Source organism: Podarcis cretensis (assembly GCF_951804945.1).
Source record: "Podarcis cretensis genome assembly, chromosome: 11".
NCBI classification, from domain to species: domain Eukaryota; kingdom Metazoa; phylum Chordata; class Lepidosauria; order Squamata; family Lacertidae; genus Podarcis; species Podarcis cretensis.
In genome coordinates this window covers 65,910,903-65,928,640 of record NC_137180.1, presented here as the reverse complement: position 1 = coordinate 65,928,640, position 17,738 = coordinate 65,910,903, and the positions used below count along the sequence as shown (strand labels likewise).

Here is a 17,738-nt window from a genome sequence, read left to right as displayed (position 1 = left end):
AAATAAACACTATAAATAAATAAAAAACCTGGTAATGATGACGGATCCCAAGTTCTGTTAAAAGGTCAGGAAAGCAGGAGGCTTAGCAGAGAGTAATGAGGAGGCCGGGTCAATGTGTATGGAGCAAGCAAAGAAAGTGGGACAGCCCCACAGAAAAGGCCCTCTCAGCAGTGACAGCCCCCTCTAGCTTCTGGAAGGGCCTGATCAGATCTCCACTGAAAGGAAGGTTCTTACAGGAGAAGAGCCCTCAGGCTATAAATAGCTTTCTTGGTTAGAGTCAGCACTTTGAGCTCCAAAGGAAATCAGAAGCCAGTGAAGTTCCCCCAAATGAGTCCCAGCTAATATCTTGGCTGCTGTGCTCTGGAATAACCGACGTTTCCAAATGTTTTGCATAGGCAGCCCCCTATATACCGCATAGCAGTCCTCCAACTGGGTGTTACCACAGCATGGATACCTGAGACAAGATAATCCCTTCCCAAAAGGGGAATCAGGTTGCACAACATCTGGAGTCGTTGAAAGGCATCGCTTCTACTTAGGCATCTCTCAGCAAAGCTGGCTCAAAAGGCAGCCCTGAGCTGCCAAGAGGGAAAGTGCAGCCCTGACGTCTACCTGTCATGCTCCAACACATCACCCAACAGCAGCCCCTCCACCTTCCCAGGACTGAGCCCCAGCTCCTCAGCTCACACCCAGCCCATCATGGAGCCCAGACGTCCACAGCCTCTTCTGGACCAGATGAAAAGGCAGATACCCAAATCCCTGGCAAACCTCCCCTCTCGGTTTCAAGAAGACATTGAAGAGGTCGGGGGACAAGAGAGAGTAAAGCTATATTGTACAATGGCTGCAGACTGAGCACCACCTTCTCAATCCAAGCGTCAGAAAAGAGCAGCTCCGCCGCAGCACCCAATCTCCAACTCCCATCTCCAGCAGGTAATTCAGATGACCGCACTTGTACCTCCTGCCTCTACCAAGCAATTTCACTACACAAACCAGACAAGAAGCCAGACAACTGGGCCCCCCCTTTCAATTGTCTTTTTCCAGAAATGCCTGTGGGTGGGTGGCTACCCCCTTCTTGCGCCCCTGGATGCTGCTATCTTGAATCAGGGCTAAATAGATTAAATGTGTATTATTATTATTATTATTATTATTATTATTATTATCAGCATCATTATCATCACCATCACCATCATAATCAACAACAACAACTTTTGGCCTTTTTATTATTATTTGGCAGGTATTTGTGTCCCCCCCCCCCAGGTGTTTTGTAAACAAAAAGGACAACACGGGAATCTATGAAAGAGGAGTGGAAAAAACAACACACAAATACTTACAAGTGGAACTTTTCATCCCAGATGGGATTCAGGTTCCCAAATATTGTTTTTGTTCTCTTCTTTGTCTTGCCGACTTGGACTGTCACGTATGGGTCACTGGAGCCCGTTTTGTCCTTGGCTTGCAGGCCTTGCGCACAGACCACTACGGGGGGAAAGGTGAAGGTTCAGAAAAACACATTATCGTAACAAGACGGCACAGCTAAAGAAAAACACGAGGCAGTTCCAGGAGCAGCTAAGGCACCTTCACCCCCCCCCCAACAACTCAGGCCGCCTTGCTGACCTGTGATGGTGATTTTTGCTGACCACTTGGAGGTACCGTCCAGAACGCTCTGCTTGACCGTCTTCATCTGCTGAGAGTGGGTCATTTTGCTCTCACTGAAGACATCTCTGATCAAGTCAAAGATCTCTGGTTTGTTCCTCTCTCGGATCTTCATGCGATCCTTCATGGCCATGATGATGTTCTGGGTGCGATCCTCGGCCCCATGCTTCGAGCACTTCTCTGCCGCTCCTGCAAACAATGCGGAAGGATTAGCAAGGGACGGCTGGCAAAGAGCTGACCCCGTCGATCCGGCTGGAAAGAGGGCCAGGGAGCAAAACTGCTCTTGGAATCATGCTAGCTTTCCAGGAAGTTGGACCCAACTCAATTCCCCTAAGCCAGGGCTGTGTGGTATTGCAAGACTGAGATTCCTGATGCCACCCAAGGCAGTTGGAAACAGAGCACTTGTTGCTAATGGGAGAGCCGCATGGGCACAGACAGACAGACAGACAGACAGACAGACAGACAGACAGAAACAGCGTTTATAAGTAGAGGCTGAGTAGGGGGAAAGGGGATCCTGCTAGCCTGTAACTTAAAGGTCTTTTCCTGGCCGGATGACAGAACAGCATCCCAGCCTCAGGAGCCACACCCACACCCACACACCCCGTGGCTTCTGGCTCCCCCAACGTCTTGCGCAGGGTGGTCATAAGGAGAGGGAAGCCCCCAACGGAACATGCTTGCTGCACAGGAACTGGGGATCCCCTTGGGAGTTTCCCCCCAAGTGCCATTTGCCTTAGTGGAGAAATGTGCACCTTCCTCCTGCTGATGGTATGGGGGACATCTGTTAGGTAGGAGGGTAATGCCTGAAAATGATTTGTTCTTGGAACCCTAAAATAGGCTTTGCGATTTAAAATAAAAACCAGCGTTCCTTCTGCTGCCCAAACATTTCTTGACAGAGAGCCTGTGACGAAAGTGGCGCTCACAAAGGTTGCACTTCAATCACCGCCTGAACACTCAGCACCAAGGTTTGCAAAAGGAAGAGAACGAGAATTCCCAGCTGCATCAAGCTGCCCCTTTTGATCAAACAACCAGAGCGGAGTCGGAAGTGAACCAGCTCCCAAAGCGGCTGGTTGGCTTCCAGGGTTTGAGTCAAGGATGCTGCAGCCTCACAGCTAAAAGCACTGCAAGATGCGCCAGGGAGGGGGGCAGCCTCCTCTCCCCCCTTACCTTCATTAGGGGAAATAGTCTCTCCAAATGGCGCAGAACTGGCACCAAGATAAAGTGTTTGCACGAACTACGACTTAAGAAATAAGGATATGAAACCCAAGAAAAGGGGGCATCCAAATGGCAGAGTCTGTTTTCAATCCTTTGTTTTCCTGCAGGAGTGTCCCAAAGTGTACAGATTTTTATGTATGTCCAAATAATGATCCCAGGTCATGGCATTCATGGCATACAAGCAACTGTTCTGAGCCCCTGTGAACTGCTGCAGTAGGGAGAAAGACACAGCAACAGACCTGACAAGGATTCTGCCTAGTTTGTCCAGTGCAGGACGCTCCCTCTAAGGGCTTTCCCAAGGTCCTGGACTATGGTCTCTCTTATCTTCCCTGTTCCACACACCCCACAGATTCCCTTTCTGCATTCAGAAAGCAGGCCTCTTGACAAATCATGGTTGTGTTTCAGATGAATGATATCAAGCAGCAATGACCCGTCTAGTTCAACTCCAGGAAAAGACGGGCTGAGCAGGCAGCCTCAGCAAGTTGCCAGTAGTGGGTCAACTCTCAGAAAACCAAACCAAAATTAGGCCTCATAGCTTCCCTGCAGGATTTGCCATCTGGGCATCAATGCATCTGCCGCACCTGTTGCATTCAAAATGTGAGATTTCTATTTCTGTGAAGCTGCAAACCAGGTGGACTTCTTTTTCTTTTTTACCTCCCTCACAGAGCCGCTAAAAAGCCATCTGTCCTTCACAAGACAAAGGAGGCAATTTGCACACACAGAAACAAGAGGCAACTCCTCCTGGGACTCCATGGTTGAAATGATATTCAAAGTGATCCACCGAGACCCAAATGCTACTTGGCTAAAACATTCAGGTGCCAAGAGCAGAGGCAGGAAAGGAAGCACAAAGCCCGGCTGAGTATTGATGTCCTTCCCACCCCGTCAAGGGAGAGGGATGGGGCCAGCCCAGAACAAAGCTACTGCCCAAAGTGTCAGCTTTTCTGAGCTTTAACTCTTCCCAAAGACAGGAGGCCAAAGCGGTCAGCAGCTAACAAGGAAACAGCTTGTTTTCCCCATGGAGGGGGAAAGAGACCTCTCCCTCAAGAAGGGAAAGACAAAAACACAGCTTTCTATTTGTGATACAGACAAAAACCCACAAGAGTAAACTTACTTGATTTTGGCTTTTCCTTCAACAAAAAGGAAAAAAAGAGGGGCCCCTCCCAGGACAGCTGACATGAGTGAACAACCGTGGACTGCATCAGATCCAGAGGGGAGGTTACCAAGCAGTCAGATGCTCTCAGTCTAGAGAGGACACAGCTGTCTGCAAGGTCTTCTGGCCACTGAGGTCACTTGGGTCTCGTGTGCCAAGGCTGGGTTGAAGAACATCTCCACCTCCTGCAGGGCACAACTGGCTCACCTGATGCCCCACGGCAGATGCTGCTGGACTCCAACTCTCCTGCGCCTCCAGCCCCGATGGAACGAGGGGAGCTGTAGCCCAGCAACACTTGGGCGGCCACCCATTACCCAGCCCCACCCAGAGGAGACGAAGTACCATCACCAGGGAGACCCAACAGCGTCTTGACCACTGTTCAGAATCTCAAGAGCTTTCTCTCCATTTCCTCACCCCCATTTTTTAAGCCTTTCCATTCATTTGCCTCATTCCCCAAAAACAAGCCACTGAGAAATGAAACAAATGTGGCTGCCCTACAGCCCCCCTCTCTACCCCTAGCAGTTCTTGCCCCACAGGAAAGGGGGGGGGCTACTCACTCTGCAGGCAGTCGGCATTCAGCAGATCTTGGCACTTCTCGTGGCATTTGACCCCACACTCTGTGCAGCGCATCCCTTGCCGTGCGATGCCCCACAGCAGCCCCTCGCACTCGTAGCAGTAGGTGGGGGTGGTGGCTGTCCAGACCTCAAAGTTGTGGGGGGTTGTGCAGGAGATGGGATAGATTAAGGCTTGCAAGGTCTTCTTATATACATGTGATTTCTGAAACAGGAAGGCAGTGGAGTCACAGCCTGCGCAGGGCAAAGGCTTCAGCATGCGCGGCTGGCATTGTTTCGTTTAGGGATCAGGCTCCGTTTTCTTGAAGGGTCAGAATACAGGACCCAGCCACACCTGCCAGCTTTATGGGATGCCTGCCGGGGTCAGCCCTGAAGCAGAGCCACCCTTCCAGGCAGCGCACAGAGAGCAGCACTTACGGCGAACAGCTCCTTGCCAAACTCAGCAAGGACGTGTTCAGGGCCAGTGTTTCCAAACCAAAAGAGGCCGGGGGGGGGGTACTTCATTGCAGGAGAAGAGCTCCTTGAGTGTGCTAGCTGCCCCTAGTAACCAAAGCCAGAGTGGTGGGGCCTGATCCACGTAGGCTGAGCAAGCAGAGCCCTCCTCTCCTGTGAGCTTCCTTTCAACAAGGCCCGGCAACCGACCAGGCCAGCAATGCCTGCATTGTGTTGTGGTGGCAGCGTGTGGGGAGCCCTCCGTGGCCCCCGCCCCATTGCTCCTAAGAGCCAGGCCCTGGGCAGCACTTTCAAAGGACAGGCAAGGAGCAGGAGACTTGATGGAAACAGCAGTGCAAGAGCCGCTCTGTTCCGTCTCCTCAGGTGCTGCTGTTTTCCCTTTCAGCAGTCCCACGTAGGTAATTAACCGCCCCCCCTGGCACACACCCCATTGTTCTTGTAATGGCTGTTCTGTGGGAGCAAGTTCAGCTCTCTTGGCTGCCTTTGAAAGTCTCCCCCTTTCATGCTATTTTGATCTCGCCTGTGCCGACGAGGGCGGACTTTACACGCCAGCTTCGCTCTGAGCCGGCTTTTGTGCTCCACAGAGAGTGCGAGGGGCACTCAGACCACAGGCCGGGGCCTGCCAGAAGGCGGAGGCGAGCTCTCCGGCTCCCTTACCAGCTCCTCGTCCTTGAGAGAAGTTCGGGTGGCCATGGCTGAGGTAATTCCGGCCTTCCGGGACTGGACCAGCGACTGGGAAAGAAAAGCAGCCTCAGTTACTCTGCACCCTTGTGCTTCTTTCAAGAGCATCGTTCACAGCTCAGGGTGGTCTCTGCGCATGTTGCTGACCCCCAAGTCAGACGCCCTGAGCTCCTTGAAGGGAGGGCAGGAAGCCAAACTAATAGGAGCGCAACAGGTGAGAAGGGGCTTACGTGCTCCAGCAGCCTTGCCTGCTCTGCCATTCCCACCACAGCTCCTCTGCCCCTGAGAGGAAGAAGGGCCCAGAAGGAGGTCACCCACTTGGCCCCCCAATTAGCCACTCATCAAAGCTCTTCCTCGTGTCACAGGCAGGGCACAGAAGGAAGGTCCAAGGGGGATCACATAAAGGGATCCAACAGACCTACTGAATCCAGCCTCTTGCTTGGGAAAAAAGGCAAGATGTACCCAAAGGATCCCCAACAGATAGATTTTTGCCCAATGTTTTGAGGGCAGCTTTCAAGGAAGCTGGCCTCTTCCATTGCAGGAGACAGTTCGGACCTTCCCCCAGGCTGCGGGTGGGGGAAACCAGCAATTCTCCTCCGTGCAAGAGAGACCACCGGGACCAGAAGGGGCAGGCACCACGCATGGAGGGTTGAGAAAGGGAGAAGTGGGCATGCATGTCTGGATCCGTCCGCATGCCATATTCAGCATTGACTGAAATGAGCTTGCCCACTGGCTGCTCCCACTGCCAAGTACACAGGGGGGCCAGGAGGCGGATCAGGGCCTCATCCACGGAGCCCCTCCAGCCACACTCAGGCAAGGTGATGATGCTCACTCTGAAGGTGGCCCAAGCCCCTAGAACTAGGGCCGTTTCACAGCAAGACTGTGTGGGATCCTTAAGGCACTGATGGGCAAGGAAGAGGAGTGTGACAGGGTATCCCCATTGAGCAAGCTGCAGAAATAAACAAAAAAAGGGGGAGGGAACAGCCACCAGAAAGGGAAATGCAACTAAATAGGTGGTTGTAGGAAGGAGTGTATGGTTGGATCTCCACTTACCATGGCCTGTAGGAAGAGAATGTCAGCATACAAGAGAAGCATAACAGGTTAATTCCATTAGTCCCCCATCGCTAAAGCTACAAACACATTGCCCAGGCTTCCTCTTTGCAAGGAAACAGATGCAATTCTCCAGTTAGCTATTATTCTACACTCTGTGGATTAAGCAAGACTGATCTTGCTGCCAGTGCAGAAACTAAGTTCACGGCTTTCCTTTGCTTTTGCAGAAATGTTTAGGAAGTACTACTCCCATCTTAGTGTCTAGAGGAATTGGTGACATTGGCCTTGCTACTGATAAGGAAGTGGAAGGACTCTTGTGTTCATCTAGTGTGTTCCTGAAATCTGTTGTTAAGACTCAGGAATGTTAATCGAAACCTTTCTTGCTTTTAATTGTGCAGCTCTGAAAAACTATGGAAGCCTTATAACCAACCAGTGGCATAGCGTGAGTTGCCAGAACCCAGAGCAAGGCAAGTGTCCTTGGCACCGCCCACTGATAGGCTGGAACAAAGGGGCAATAGGTCAGTGACTTACCTGAGTGGCAGCAACGCTGCCCCATGAGCGTCAAGCATGGTGGAGAACAGGACAGGGGATTGGTCGGGAATGGGTATCTTTCTAAAGCCCTTCAGGGGGCACCCTAGCAACCAGCTGTCACCCAAATCCACTCCTTAGTCCACCCCGTGAACTTTGGGAAATTTTCTGTGTGAGGGGGAGGGACTACTATTGATTTATTATTGCTATTTTCTCTTTTCTTCCTTTTGAAATTTTGTACCTTAAAGACTTTTGCACCCAGGCCAGCTGCCCCTGTGACCCTGCCACCACACTATGCCACTGTAACCATCCAAATGGCACGATTCCTCTATATAAAGGAATCTCCACAACTCGTTTGCCATCCCCTTTTCACCAGTTCCCAATACATGAGGCAAACACCCAAAGGAGCCTTTGTTCAGAACAAGGCTCTTCCTGATGCCTAGTTTTAAACCTGCTGCATGTAGCCAATTCTCTTTCCAAATCTGTATCCCCCCCCCTTAGAGCACCGCCCCTGCCTTCACCCACTGCCCATGACTCCCGCTTTGATGTTTTCTGGTGTGTTTTGAACAAAGATTTGCATCGCCTTGATTTACTGACTCTGATAATCTCTCCACCGCCTTCCTCTGCCAAATGCAAGGCATGAAAGCCGGCCCTTTGGTCATGAGTGAGGCCTCTCTTCAAGAAATCAGTGTTGGATTGGGTGGAAGAGACAGAGCCCCCGTCTGGACAAGAGACCATGTCATTTCCAAGTTGCATGTGGCACACAAGACCCGGGAGGGCTAAAGAAATGCTGAACGGCGGAAGCAGCATATAAAGCGAAACAAGCAAGACTTGAAAAGGGGACCGTCTGCAAAATACATCCACGCAGCAGAGAGAGGCAAACGTGACACTAACACATTTGTTTCAGAGTCTACAAAACAGAGGAAATACTTGGGAAAAGATTTGTCTCTTCCCTGCCTTCCTCGCTTTTAGTTTAGCTGGACTGAGGGCAGGAGGCTGCCATGCAGAGGCCTCCGGAGAAAACTTGCTCCATCAAGAAGCTGCAGCTTTTCAAATGAGAGTTTGCCAGGAAGCCACATTAAAAGGTAAAGGTAGCCCTGCCCGTACGGGCCAGGCGTGTCCGACTCTGGGGTTGCGCGCCCATCTCGCTTAAGAGGCCGGGGGCCAGCGCTGTCCACAGACACTTCCGGGTCACGTGGCCAGCGTGACAAGCTGCATCTGGCGAGCCAGCGCAGCACACGGAATGCCATTTACCTTCCCGCTGGTAAGCGGTCCCTATTTATCTACTTGCACCCGGGGGTGCTTTCGAACTGCTAGGTTGGCAGGCGCTGGGACCGAGCAGCGGGAGCGCACCCCGCCGCGGGGATTCAAACCGCCGACCTGACGATCGGCAAGTCCTAGGCGCTGAGGTTTTACCCACAGCGCCACCCGCGTCCCTTACATTACCTAGGTCTAACTCATCATAGGAGTCTTGTTCCTATAACATTTCTGCACTTGAATGATAAGCAGTAAATGCCACTTCCATTATATTCATGGAGGGGAGATGGGGGGCAGGAAGTCTCACCAGGTCACTGACAAGTGGGGTGGGCTTCTTCTTGCGCAGGTCAGGCATGCTGTCGATGCCATAGAGACCCCCAGCTGGCCTAGAAAGCAAAGGGGGAAATGCATGAGGGCAAGCAGTGATGGCAAGCCACAAGTGATCATCTGTCAGCCAGATGCTCTTGAGGGACCCACGTGAGGCCTCCTGCAGACTTAAGAATCACGCGGGCAATGCAGGATCTCGCCTTGGCCTGGAGAAACCAACACCTAAAAACACATCAGTTCAGCAAGGCAAGAAATGCTCCACACTACAAGGAATAACCTTGACGTGACTGAATGCCGAGCAGCTTTTGTGCGGCTTTAAGTCTGTGAATTATTCCCGTCAGTTCAGGTTACACAGCACAGGCGCCCCTGACAGTTCTGAAATCAAGGGCGCCTTGCTCAAATCCATCCCATGTACAAATTAAATCAGGTTTTGTTCTCTTCTTTCCTCCAAAGAGGCATGGCAAGCAGCAATGGGGAAGGTGTCAGAATTCATCAGGCCGTCATGGCAGCACACTCTTTGAACTCCAAAGAGACACAACAGGAAAGCTCTTCAGACGCCTGTAATCTACATTTTAAAAGAGAAAAGCATCTGCTCATCAGGAGAGCCAGCGAGGAGGAGGAGGAGGAGGAGGAGGAGGAGGAGGAGGAGGAGGAGGAGGAAGCCCTTCCCATTCCAGACTCCTCTCTCGGATGCGGGAGAAGATTATCTGTGGATTTGGGATGAGAGCCTTAGACAGGTTTGAGCTTCGAAATGATCTGATTCTAACCTGTGGCCCTCCAAATGCTGTTGGGTTACCATTTCCATCACCTCTGCCCATTGGGGCAGGAGCAGGAGATCAGAAGAGTCTGGCTGCCCTACCAGGCCATATTCTTTTCGGACTCCCCACAGCGCCGTTTCCTTCTTTCCTCCCTGAGCCATACATGGCATCACCACCCCATGCAGATCACTTAGGAGCACCTTAAAAAGGCCCAATTCCGTCACACACCACCCTTCAGCAGTGAGGCAGGCAGAAATTCTGGCAAGCAAGGGGAAAATGCAACCATTTCCCTGCTCTGGAATCCATCTCTGCCGCCTCCCTGTTGCGCTGCAGGTGAACAATAACACGGAGTGAAGCTGTCAGCGAAACTTTAAATATTGCTGTACTAAGTTACATATATTTCACATTGAATAACTCCAGGGAGTGTGTTATCTGCACTGTGCTGGAAGTCTATTGCCCTCAGGAGAACGCTTGTCAGCTTTGATAATACCTTGTCACGCTGATGCGCACAGACGCTTGGAAAAACGTGAGCGGCAAAGTTAGAGACGAGCGGATGGGGATAATTGGCTTGTGCGCAACAAGCACACGGCTAATTATCTCTGCAAAGGCAGCAAGGAAAAGGAACCTCAGACCCAAGCCAGGAAGCCTTCAGCCAGAAGGGAGACAGGATTCAGGGCACAATACTGCCCCCCACTCAGCACATTTCCCCTGGGTCCAGACCCCCCATAGGTTTCCTTCCGCTTCTCCCCTCAAGCTGGACGTCCTCCAGTCTCCTGACCCCGGCTCCTTTCTTTCCCTCTCCAGCTGCCCTGCCTTGCTCCTGCCCTCCTGCTCTTTGCTTCCACTTCCTTTTGCTCAAGAGTTTTTACAGAAGGGGGGAAGCGGGGGTTAGAGAAGGAGGTCATGGCAAAGCTTATGGGGCCCAGCCTTAGGGGGTTCTGCAGAGGGACAATGGAGGAGAGCAGTGCCCAGGTTAGCGGCCTTTGGGATCATGTTTCCCCCCCCCCCCCAAGGCTCCATTTCTGTTATCTGTGATGGCAACAGGTTAAGCAGAAAGCCAGAGAAGGTGCCTTAGGGAGCCAGCTCACACTAGCAAGTTAGTGCAAGTGGCCCCAGTAAAAAAAGGTTGGTCTCTTGCCAAGGACAGGAGGTGGTGGTGGTGGCTCAAGCAAGCATGGAGCCTCAGCTTCAACTCTTTGTCTGACACCCTCCCTGCAGCCTCTTCTCCAAGGCACCATAATAATATAATAATGATAATTTAGTTTTTATACCCTGCACAACTAGCTGGGCTTCCCCAGCCACCCTGGGCGGCTTCCAACAAAATATTAAAATACCGTAATACATCAGACATTAAAAGCTTCCCTAAACAGGGCTGCCTTCAGATGTCTTCTAAAAGTCTGTTAGTCGTTGTTCTCTTTGACATCTGGTGGGAGGGCGTTCCATGACCTCAATGACGCTGCCCCCTGCAAGGCACACTTTTGGCCAGGATAACTGCCCAGCCACTGCCCAGGGCTGGCTGATGCTTCCGTTCAGCAAGGGGAGGGTGGGGGGCTTTTGAGTTTTCCCCTAGTTACAGCTGGCATGGCTGGAGTGAAGCATGCTGGGGCACATCTGCCCCTCTTTCAAGGCAGCTGAGTGTGTGCATTTCACAAGCAGCTCATGTGAGGAGGCGCTTCGCACACTCGAAGAAACAAAAGCAGTTCCCTTGCCGCCTCTGGGATGATGGTCCACGAACCTCCCAGCACTGGGGGGGTTGCTAAGCAGCTCAGCACATCTGCGGGTGTGGCAGGAGGAGACGAAAGAAAGAAGCCAGCTCGGGAAAGAGGCTCGTAGAAATTAAAGCCTCCCCTCGTTTAATTTCATGTTTGATTAGTTTTGCCTAATTCATTGTTTGGAAACCTGATTTATATGCCGGGAGAGAGGCAAGTCAGTCTCAGGCAGACGTTTCGGGGTGGAGCTTCCAGTGCCCCCCTGCTCAGTCCCGCCGGCTGCAACAGCACACCAGCCCTCGGAGGGAGCAGAATTCAAATATTACAGATCAAAGCCATATGGCTCTCATCAAACACACAAACACATTTAAAATGAAACAGCATGTAAAATGGTGCCTTCCCGTCTTTCTCCTGGCAAGCCTTCAGTTCCTAATGGGGGAAGGTGGCAAGAGCAGGTGCAGAGACACCGAGGAGGAGGGGGAGGAGGGAGATCACACCAACTTCACCGGCTGCCCTCAGAAGGTCCTTTGCAGGGCAGGCAAGAAGCTCCAGGCCCAGTCCCTTAAGAGAGAAACTGATGGGGCTGCAGCTGGAAGAGGCACAAGTAGGGCTCACCATCATCCCTGCCCTGGCCTGCCCTGCAACTCCAAGAGAAGCAGAAACGGGATCTGCCAATTCACACCTGCCCACATTTCCCAATGCAGCCACAACCTTGACAAGCGGTTGTGTGCACAGGAACCTTATTTTGCCACATTTCCTTCACGGAAGCGGTAATCCCTATGAGCAGTCTATGGTGGGCGAAACCCTCTCTTCTCTCTCTTGCACTGGGGGGAAAGGAGTCTTCCGTAACCCAGGGACTCAAGGAAGAGGCTGTCCTCTTGGCACAAAGGGGAGGAGGAGATGAGAAAGGACTTTCTCACGCAGTTCCTTCTGAAAGGAGCGGCCTCTATGCAGCCTGAGAGAAGCAAAGGGTGCCAGGCTCCCACCACTACTGCTGGGAACCTCAAGGATTTTTTTGGGTGGGGGGGATTCAGCTGCGTGGCTCAGGGAGCAACCTGCAGGCCTGCCGCAGTGCTCAGGGGACACAGCTACATTGGTAGGACATGGTGGGCTTGGGCTGGGTTTGCGGCTTCAAGGGGTTGCAAGCAGGGGGGCGTGAGGCTCAGAGAGGGGCTTGGCGGCAGGGACCTCTGGGAGCAGGACCAGATGGGGGGAGAACCAGCCAGAGAGGTGGGGGGGTGCAGCTGAGTTAAGAGTTCGGGAGGGGGGGACTAACTTTTGCTCAGAGCAGACCCCCTGAAATGATCTAACTTAGTGTCTGCCTCCCTCCCTGAGTAATTGAAGCTCATGCACTAACATGGAGACTCTGAGAGGCTTGTGTGCCATTATTACTTATTAAATTACTATACTGCCCTTCATCCGAAGTTCACAGGGCAATTTACAATATAAAAACAGAAGTTGTCAAAGGCCACTTACCCTCCTTTGAACCACGGTGACTTGGATGGATCGCCATCATCCGGACCCTTAAATGTAGTTTTTTTTTTAAGAGAGAGAGAAGGAGAGAGAGAGAAGAATTAATTGTGCTGAGCAAAGTTCAAGTCAGCTGCTGAGTTCAAAATCAGGGAGGGCGTTTCATGCACGAAAATGCACACAAAGCGCTTCATGTTCATTAGCACCTCAGAGGACAGCAGAGAGGCTGTGCTGCCCAGTGGTGGGGAAACGGCGGCACACAGGAGAGGGGCCAAAAGAGCCTGTTCAGTGCAATGTGCTTTTGAGGGGGAATCAACCCACAAACATTTCTTTTAAAAAACACACCCAAGAGTTTGGCAAGAGCAGATCCTACGAGTTTGATTTGAATCTGTGAAGTCCTAATGTTGCCGAGAACATTTCCAAAATACTTATTTATTGAGAGCACACAAACAGCCAGAACAAACAGACGTAAGGCTATGGACACCGGAATTGAGTCACGCATCTGCCTTCCCTTCGGCCCCTCTGAAACCAGAAAAAAGTGCCTGGTCTCACACTGCTTTTCAATCCCTAAACCAGAAAACAGCCGGGGGGGGGAGCTTCTGTGAGGTGCCAGAGGAGCCTGCCAGCTGTTCCTGGCACCTGCACAACCAAGGAGCTGCAGCAGCAGCAGCAGCAGCAGCAACCATTTAGTGGCAGCCTGTTTCCTGGAAGAACAAATACATGCTAGACAAATTCCTGAAAAGCAGCCATCCTTGCCTAGAGAGCACAAGGGAACAAAAGGCTCATCCAGGCAGCAGCATCCACTTCCAGGAGAGGGAATGTCAGCCTGAAGAGAGGGCGAGAGAGAGGGCTCTGCCACCTCCATGGCTGGCTTCCAAGGCTGGCGACACAAGTGGCCCCACAGTCTGTGCAGGAAGCTGCCACCAGGATGAGTCCCAGAATGAGCACCGAGAGGAGGCAGGCTACTTCAATTGGAAACCAGATATTCTAAGGTCCACAGCACTGTTGGAACCAGAGCAGCCAAGCAGTGGAACAGAGGCAGGCAAACAAACAGTGAAAGGTGAAAGGAGGAGCCCCTTTTGGTCAACTGCTACCTTGTTCTTGGCCTCCTCAGTAGCCAATTACCAAGTTTCTGCTAACTGCACCAAGGAAGGCAATCTAACTGCCCTTTGAATGAGGAGTTCAGGAGAGAAGGGGAGCTTCATTTCCCCAGTAACACTTTCTCTGGCCAGGCTAAGCAGCACCTTGTCTCAGAGGAGGGCAATTTCCACCCAGACCCCTCCCTGGGAATCCGCGGCTGCCCAGGACTTCCTCTCAGAGGAATTCCTACAAGAGCAAAGGTGGAGGAATCAACAGGAAGGCTGCCTGCGCCGAGCAAGTCACAGATCAATCATGTGGCATTCAAGAAATCCACTCATGTGAAGGCACGGCGCCAGCGCTAGCAGAGATGACGTGGCCACTTTGACTCACTCCTGTGACACACGAGAAGGGCAGCACAAGTGCTGGCTCACTCCTGTCGTGCTTCTGAACTAGCTGTAGGCATCTGCAAGGACAGGATGGTGGCCCAGACAGTCCTTGGGTCTGATCCAGCTGCAGGTCTCCTCTGAGGTGCCTGGGCTTAAGTCTGCTGGCTTTGTGCAAGGATGCAGTCAGATTAAAGCGACAGAACATGTATTTGGAGTCCAGATCGGCAGTCAAATGAAGCAAGCCCACTTGGGGAAGCACTATTTAGACAAACATAAGCAAAGACCTCTGGATACACAGCCTTCTCACCCTGGAAACTGTGCGTGGAGGCCATCAAATCTTAAACCAAAAAGTCAAATGCATGATCTCGCTAAGGAACGTGTAGACAAACCTGAATTAGAAACCTGCTTTGCTTTTTACAGAACGTTGCTCTTGGGCTTCATCCCTCTGGTGTCTGACCTCTGAATAAAATGGCTAGAAATGGACAATGAGTCTTTTGAGTTCAAGGTAGCACAAGGAGAAAGCCCTTGTTGCTTGTAGCCTGCAGACCCCTAAAGACCATTTCTGCCCATGAGTTTGCACAGTGCTTCCAAGAAACACAAAACAATTTTGCCCAGAAGCACCAAAAGGAATGGTGGCTCTGCCAATCCTTAGAATTAGTAGCAAGTCTTCTGCCAAAGTGACAAACACAAAATAATATTTATATTTTAAGTACTGGTGCCCAAGAGGTAAAAGTTGAGCCTCTGTGACCCACAGATACACACACACACTCCAGGTAACCTTCCCATGGCACACAGTACATTTATCCTCTGCTGGGACTGGGAAGGAACTGCACACAGCAGACATGGATTTGCAACATCAACAAGGTGTTAAGTAGGAATGTTTTCTTCCTTTATAGAAGCTACCTGCACTGAACAGACTCCTCTCAGTTCATACACAAGATCAGGAATTCCTCCCAAGACTGTCGCATGCTGAACTTGCCAAGAGACTTGGTGGGGGGGGGGGTACTTCAGGGGTCAGCCAAACAGCCAAGTGACAATTCAACAGGGCATGCACAATTAACACACTGGAGTGTCAAAAGTAGGAGACACACTGGTTAGAATGAACAGTATATAACCTGAAGTTCTCCTCTACTTCCTTCTGCAAAGGAGAAAGGGGTGGGGGGAACACAAAGGAGAGGAAAGGAGAGTCACACAGTTAACACGGAAAAATTACGCTGTTGACCAAGTTTGGAAAATGAAGCAAAGCAGTGCAGAGATGTAAAATTTCTGTATCACCCCCAAAATCCCTAGTAGGAAAGGTCCATTTAGCCTGAAAAACATAGGCTCAACTTTGTACACTGAAGGTGCTGGAAGGTTGGGGTGGTTATGTTTTAAAAATGAATTTCTGTTGCAGTTTCAATAAAACACTCATATTTCACTTTATTCTTAGCATCAGCAACATATTGTGGGCATAGAATCTTAATTACAAGTAAACCTTTTAATTAGCATAGCACAGTCACACCTGCCTCGAAATCCACAGCAGTACCAGGCACCTAAAAAAATCTTGACTCACTTAAGAAGTCAGGTCCCCTCTCCTTAACGATGACCCACAAAGCTCCAGGGATCCTGAGAGTGGGCTGGCTCCCACATCCCCCTGAGAGGATGTATTTGAGCCTGGGGCAAAAGGGTCCAGGGAAGCAGCGGTGACACAGCATTCAGATAACTTTTTGTTCCATAAGGAAGGGAAATGCCAAATGCTTCTGTTACAAAACTGCAGCACTGTCCCAGAAGCTAATACTTTTAACGAAGAAGGTTGGATAAAACACCACACAATGATTTATCACGTCTAAATAACAATTCCATCAAACACTATTGATGCTTATGTTAAACATTTTGTTTTGTTTTGTTTTAAATGCTGTGAGGTCCTGTCTCTCAGGACAAGCAAGCTAGCAGGGAAATGGACATACAGTGGTACCTCAGGTTACATACACTTCAGGTTACAGACTCCACTAACGCAGAAATAGTACCTCGGGTTAAGTACTTTGCTTCAGAATGAGAACTGAAATCATGCGGCGGCAGCAGGAGGCCCCATTAGCTAAAGTGGTGCTTCAGGTTAAGAACAGTTTCAGGTTAAGAACGGACCTCCAGAACGAATTAAGTTCTTAACCCGAGGTACCACTGTACATACAGCTTTTTAGCAAACCCTTCAATTCAAAACACTCCACCTTGTGTATAAAAAAATGTTAGGGAGGTTATTAGTGGTGCTTGGAACATTTGTTACACCAAGCAGTCCAATGAAAGGCCAATGAGTGGCACTGGCAGGGGGGGTCTTTCTCTCTCTACCTCCCTCCCCACATGACGCACTCTTAAGGCTCAGGCAGACTTCCTTTTGCGCTGCGTTTCTGGGCCCAGGTCTGCACTTTAGAGCTCCATGTCTGAGCAGTTTCGTTTTCTCTTCCCTGCTGCTTTCACAGGTAGAGCCCACGTTTTACCACTGAATGAAGCAAACCACAATTGGGTTCCCCGCAGATTGCTATTTGCTCCAATTCAGCAGTAAAATGCGGGTTTTTACCGGGAAGGCGCCAGGACAAAACAAACAAACAAACAAACAAACAAACAAACAAACAAACCACTTGGACATGGAGTTTAAAGCATGGACCTTTGCCTGGAAAGTGTGGTTCAAAATGAAGTCTGGATGAGTGTTACTGGCAGCTCAGTAGGCAAAGCCCTCGATTCAGCACCTTGGACAGCACCATCTCAGTATCTCACAGCTACTCAGCTCCCCTCCCCAAAAACCTGATATAGATCAAAGGGCCCCAGGAAGCCCAAATCCAGGGGGGCATGTTCAAGCTGATTTTATTTGAGATTAGACCATAACTTGAGTGTGCATGCATCATGCGGTAGAATATGGCTTTTTACTTTTAAGAAAGTTGCATGGGTAGTAATTTTAATCCATAATGGTGACTGCTGGCCCAAAAAGGGGGGGGGGAGCCCGTGTGGCAGTTATTGTCCAAAAAGTAGATGACCCTTGGCTTCCAAAAAGTGAAATAAAATTGGGAAGGGGGTTAGGATTATGCCTAGAGAGAGAGGCCCATGCCAGAAGAATCTAATTTTCAAACAAAGAGCTGACACACCAGAAACACAGCCAACCATCACCTCAGAAGTTCATCTGAAACTGTCCCAAGGAAAATACCTGACAGGGTATGCTCTGAATCAAGCTTCTTCATTACAACAAAAGCGCATTTTCTTAGTAAACATCGCCTTGTTTTTCTTGGGCATAAAAGAGCAAAGAAAGAATTGGGGACCTAGGAGTCTGAAACATCAGGCCCACCTTTGCCCCATTCTCTCTCTCTCTCTCTCTCTCTCTCTCTCTCTCTCTCTCTCGCTCTTGCTCTCCTGTTTCAAATTCTGTATCTCCCATTCCCTAACGAAAACATGCAGAAAAGGAACACACATGAGCAGTGATTTAACAGGTGGAG

The 17,738-nt window shown here is 50.6% G+C and overlaps 1 protein-coding gene across 13 annotated transcripts in view; it reads right to left on the bottom strand.

Annotated features, from left to right (window-relative positions):
• Positions 1 to 17,738, bottom strand: part of UNC13B (unc-13 homolog B) — a 159,603-nt gene that overhangs the window by 50,431 nt on the left and 91,434 nt on the right. For 12 of the 13 annotated variants that reach the window (XM_079994637.1, XM_079994627.1, XM_079994634.1 and 9 more), the window contains 6 exons: positions 12,821 to 12,867; positions 8,858 to 8,936; positions 5,692 to 5,766; positions 4,567 to 4,786; positions 1,609 to 1,836; positions 1,329 to 1,470 (listed from right to left, as the gene is read on the bottom strand). In XM_079994637.1, the coding sequence (XP_079850763.1) occupies positions 1,329 to 1,470; positions 1,609 to 1,836; positions 4,567 to 4,786; positions 5,692 to 5,766; positions 8,858 to 8,936; positions 12,821 to 12,867 (791 nt within the window). Of the gene's footprint in view, positions 1 to 1,328; positions 1,471 to 1,608; positions 1,837 to 4,566; positions 4,787 to 5,691; positions 5,767 to 8,857; positions 8,937 to 12,820; positions 12,868 to 15,395; positions 15,419 to 17,738 lie in introns of all 13 variants that reach the window. The other variant, XM_079994629.1, reaches the window with a different exon arrangement.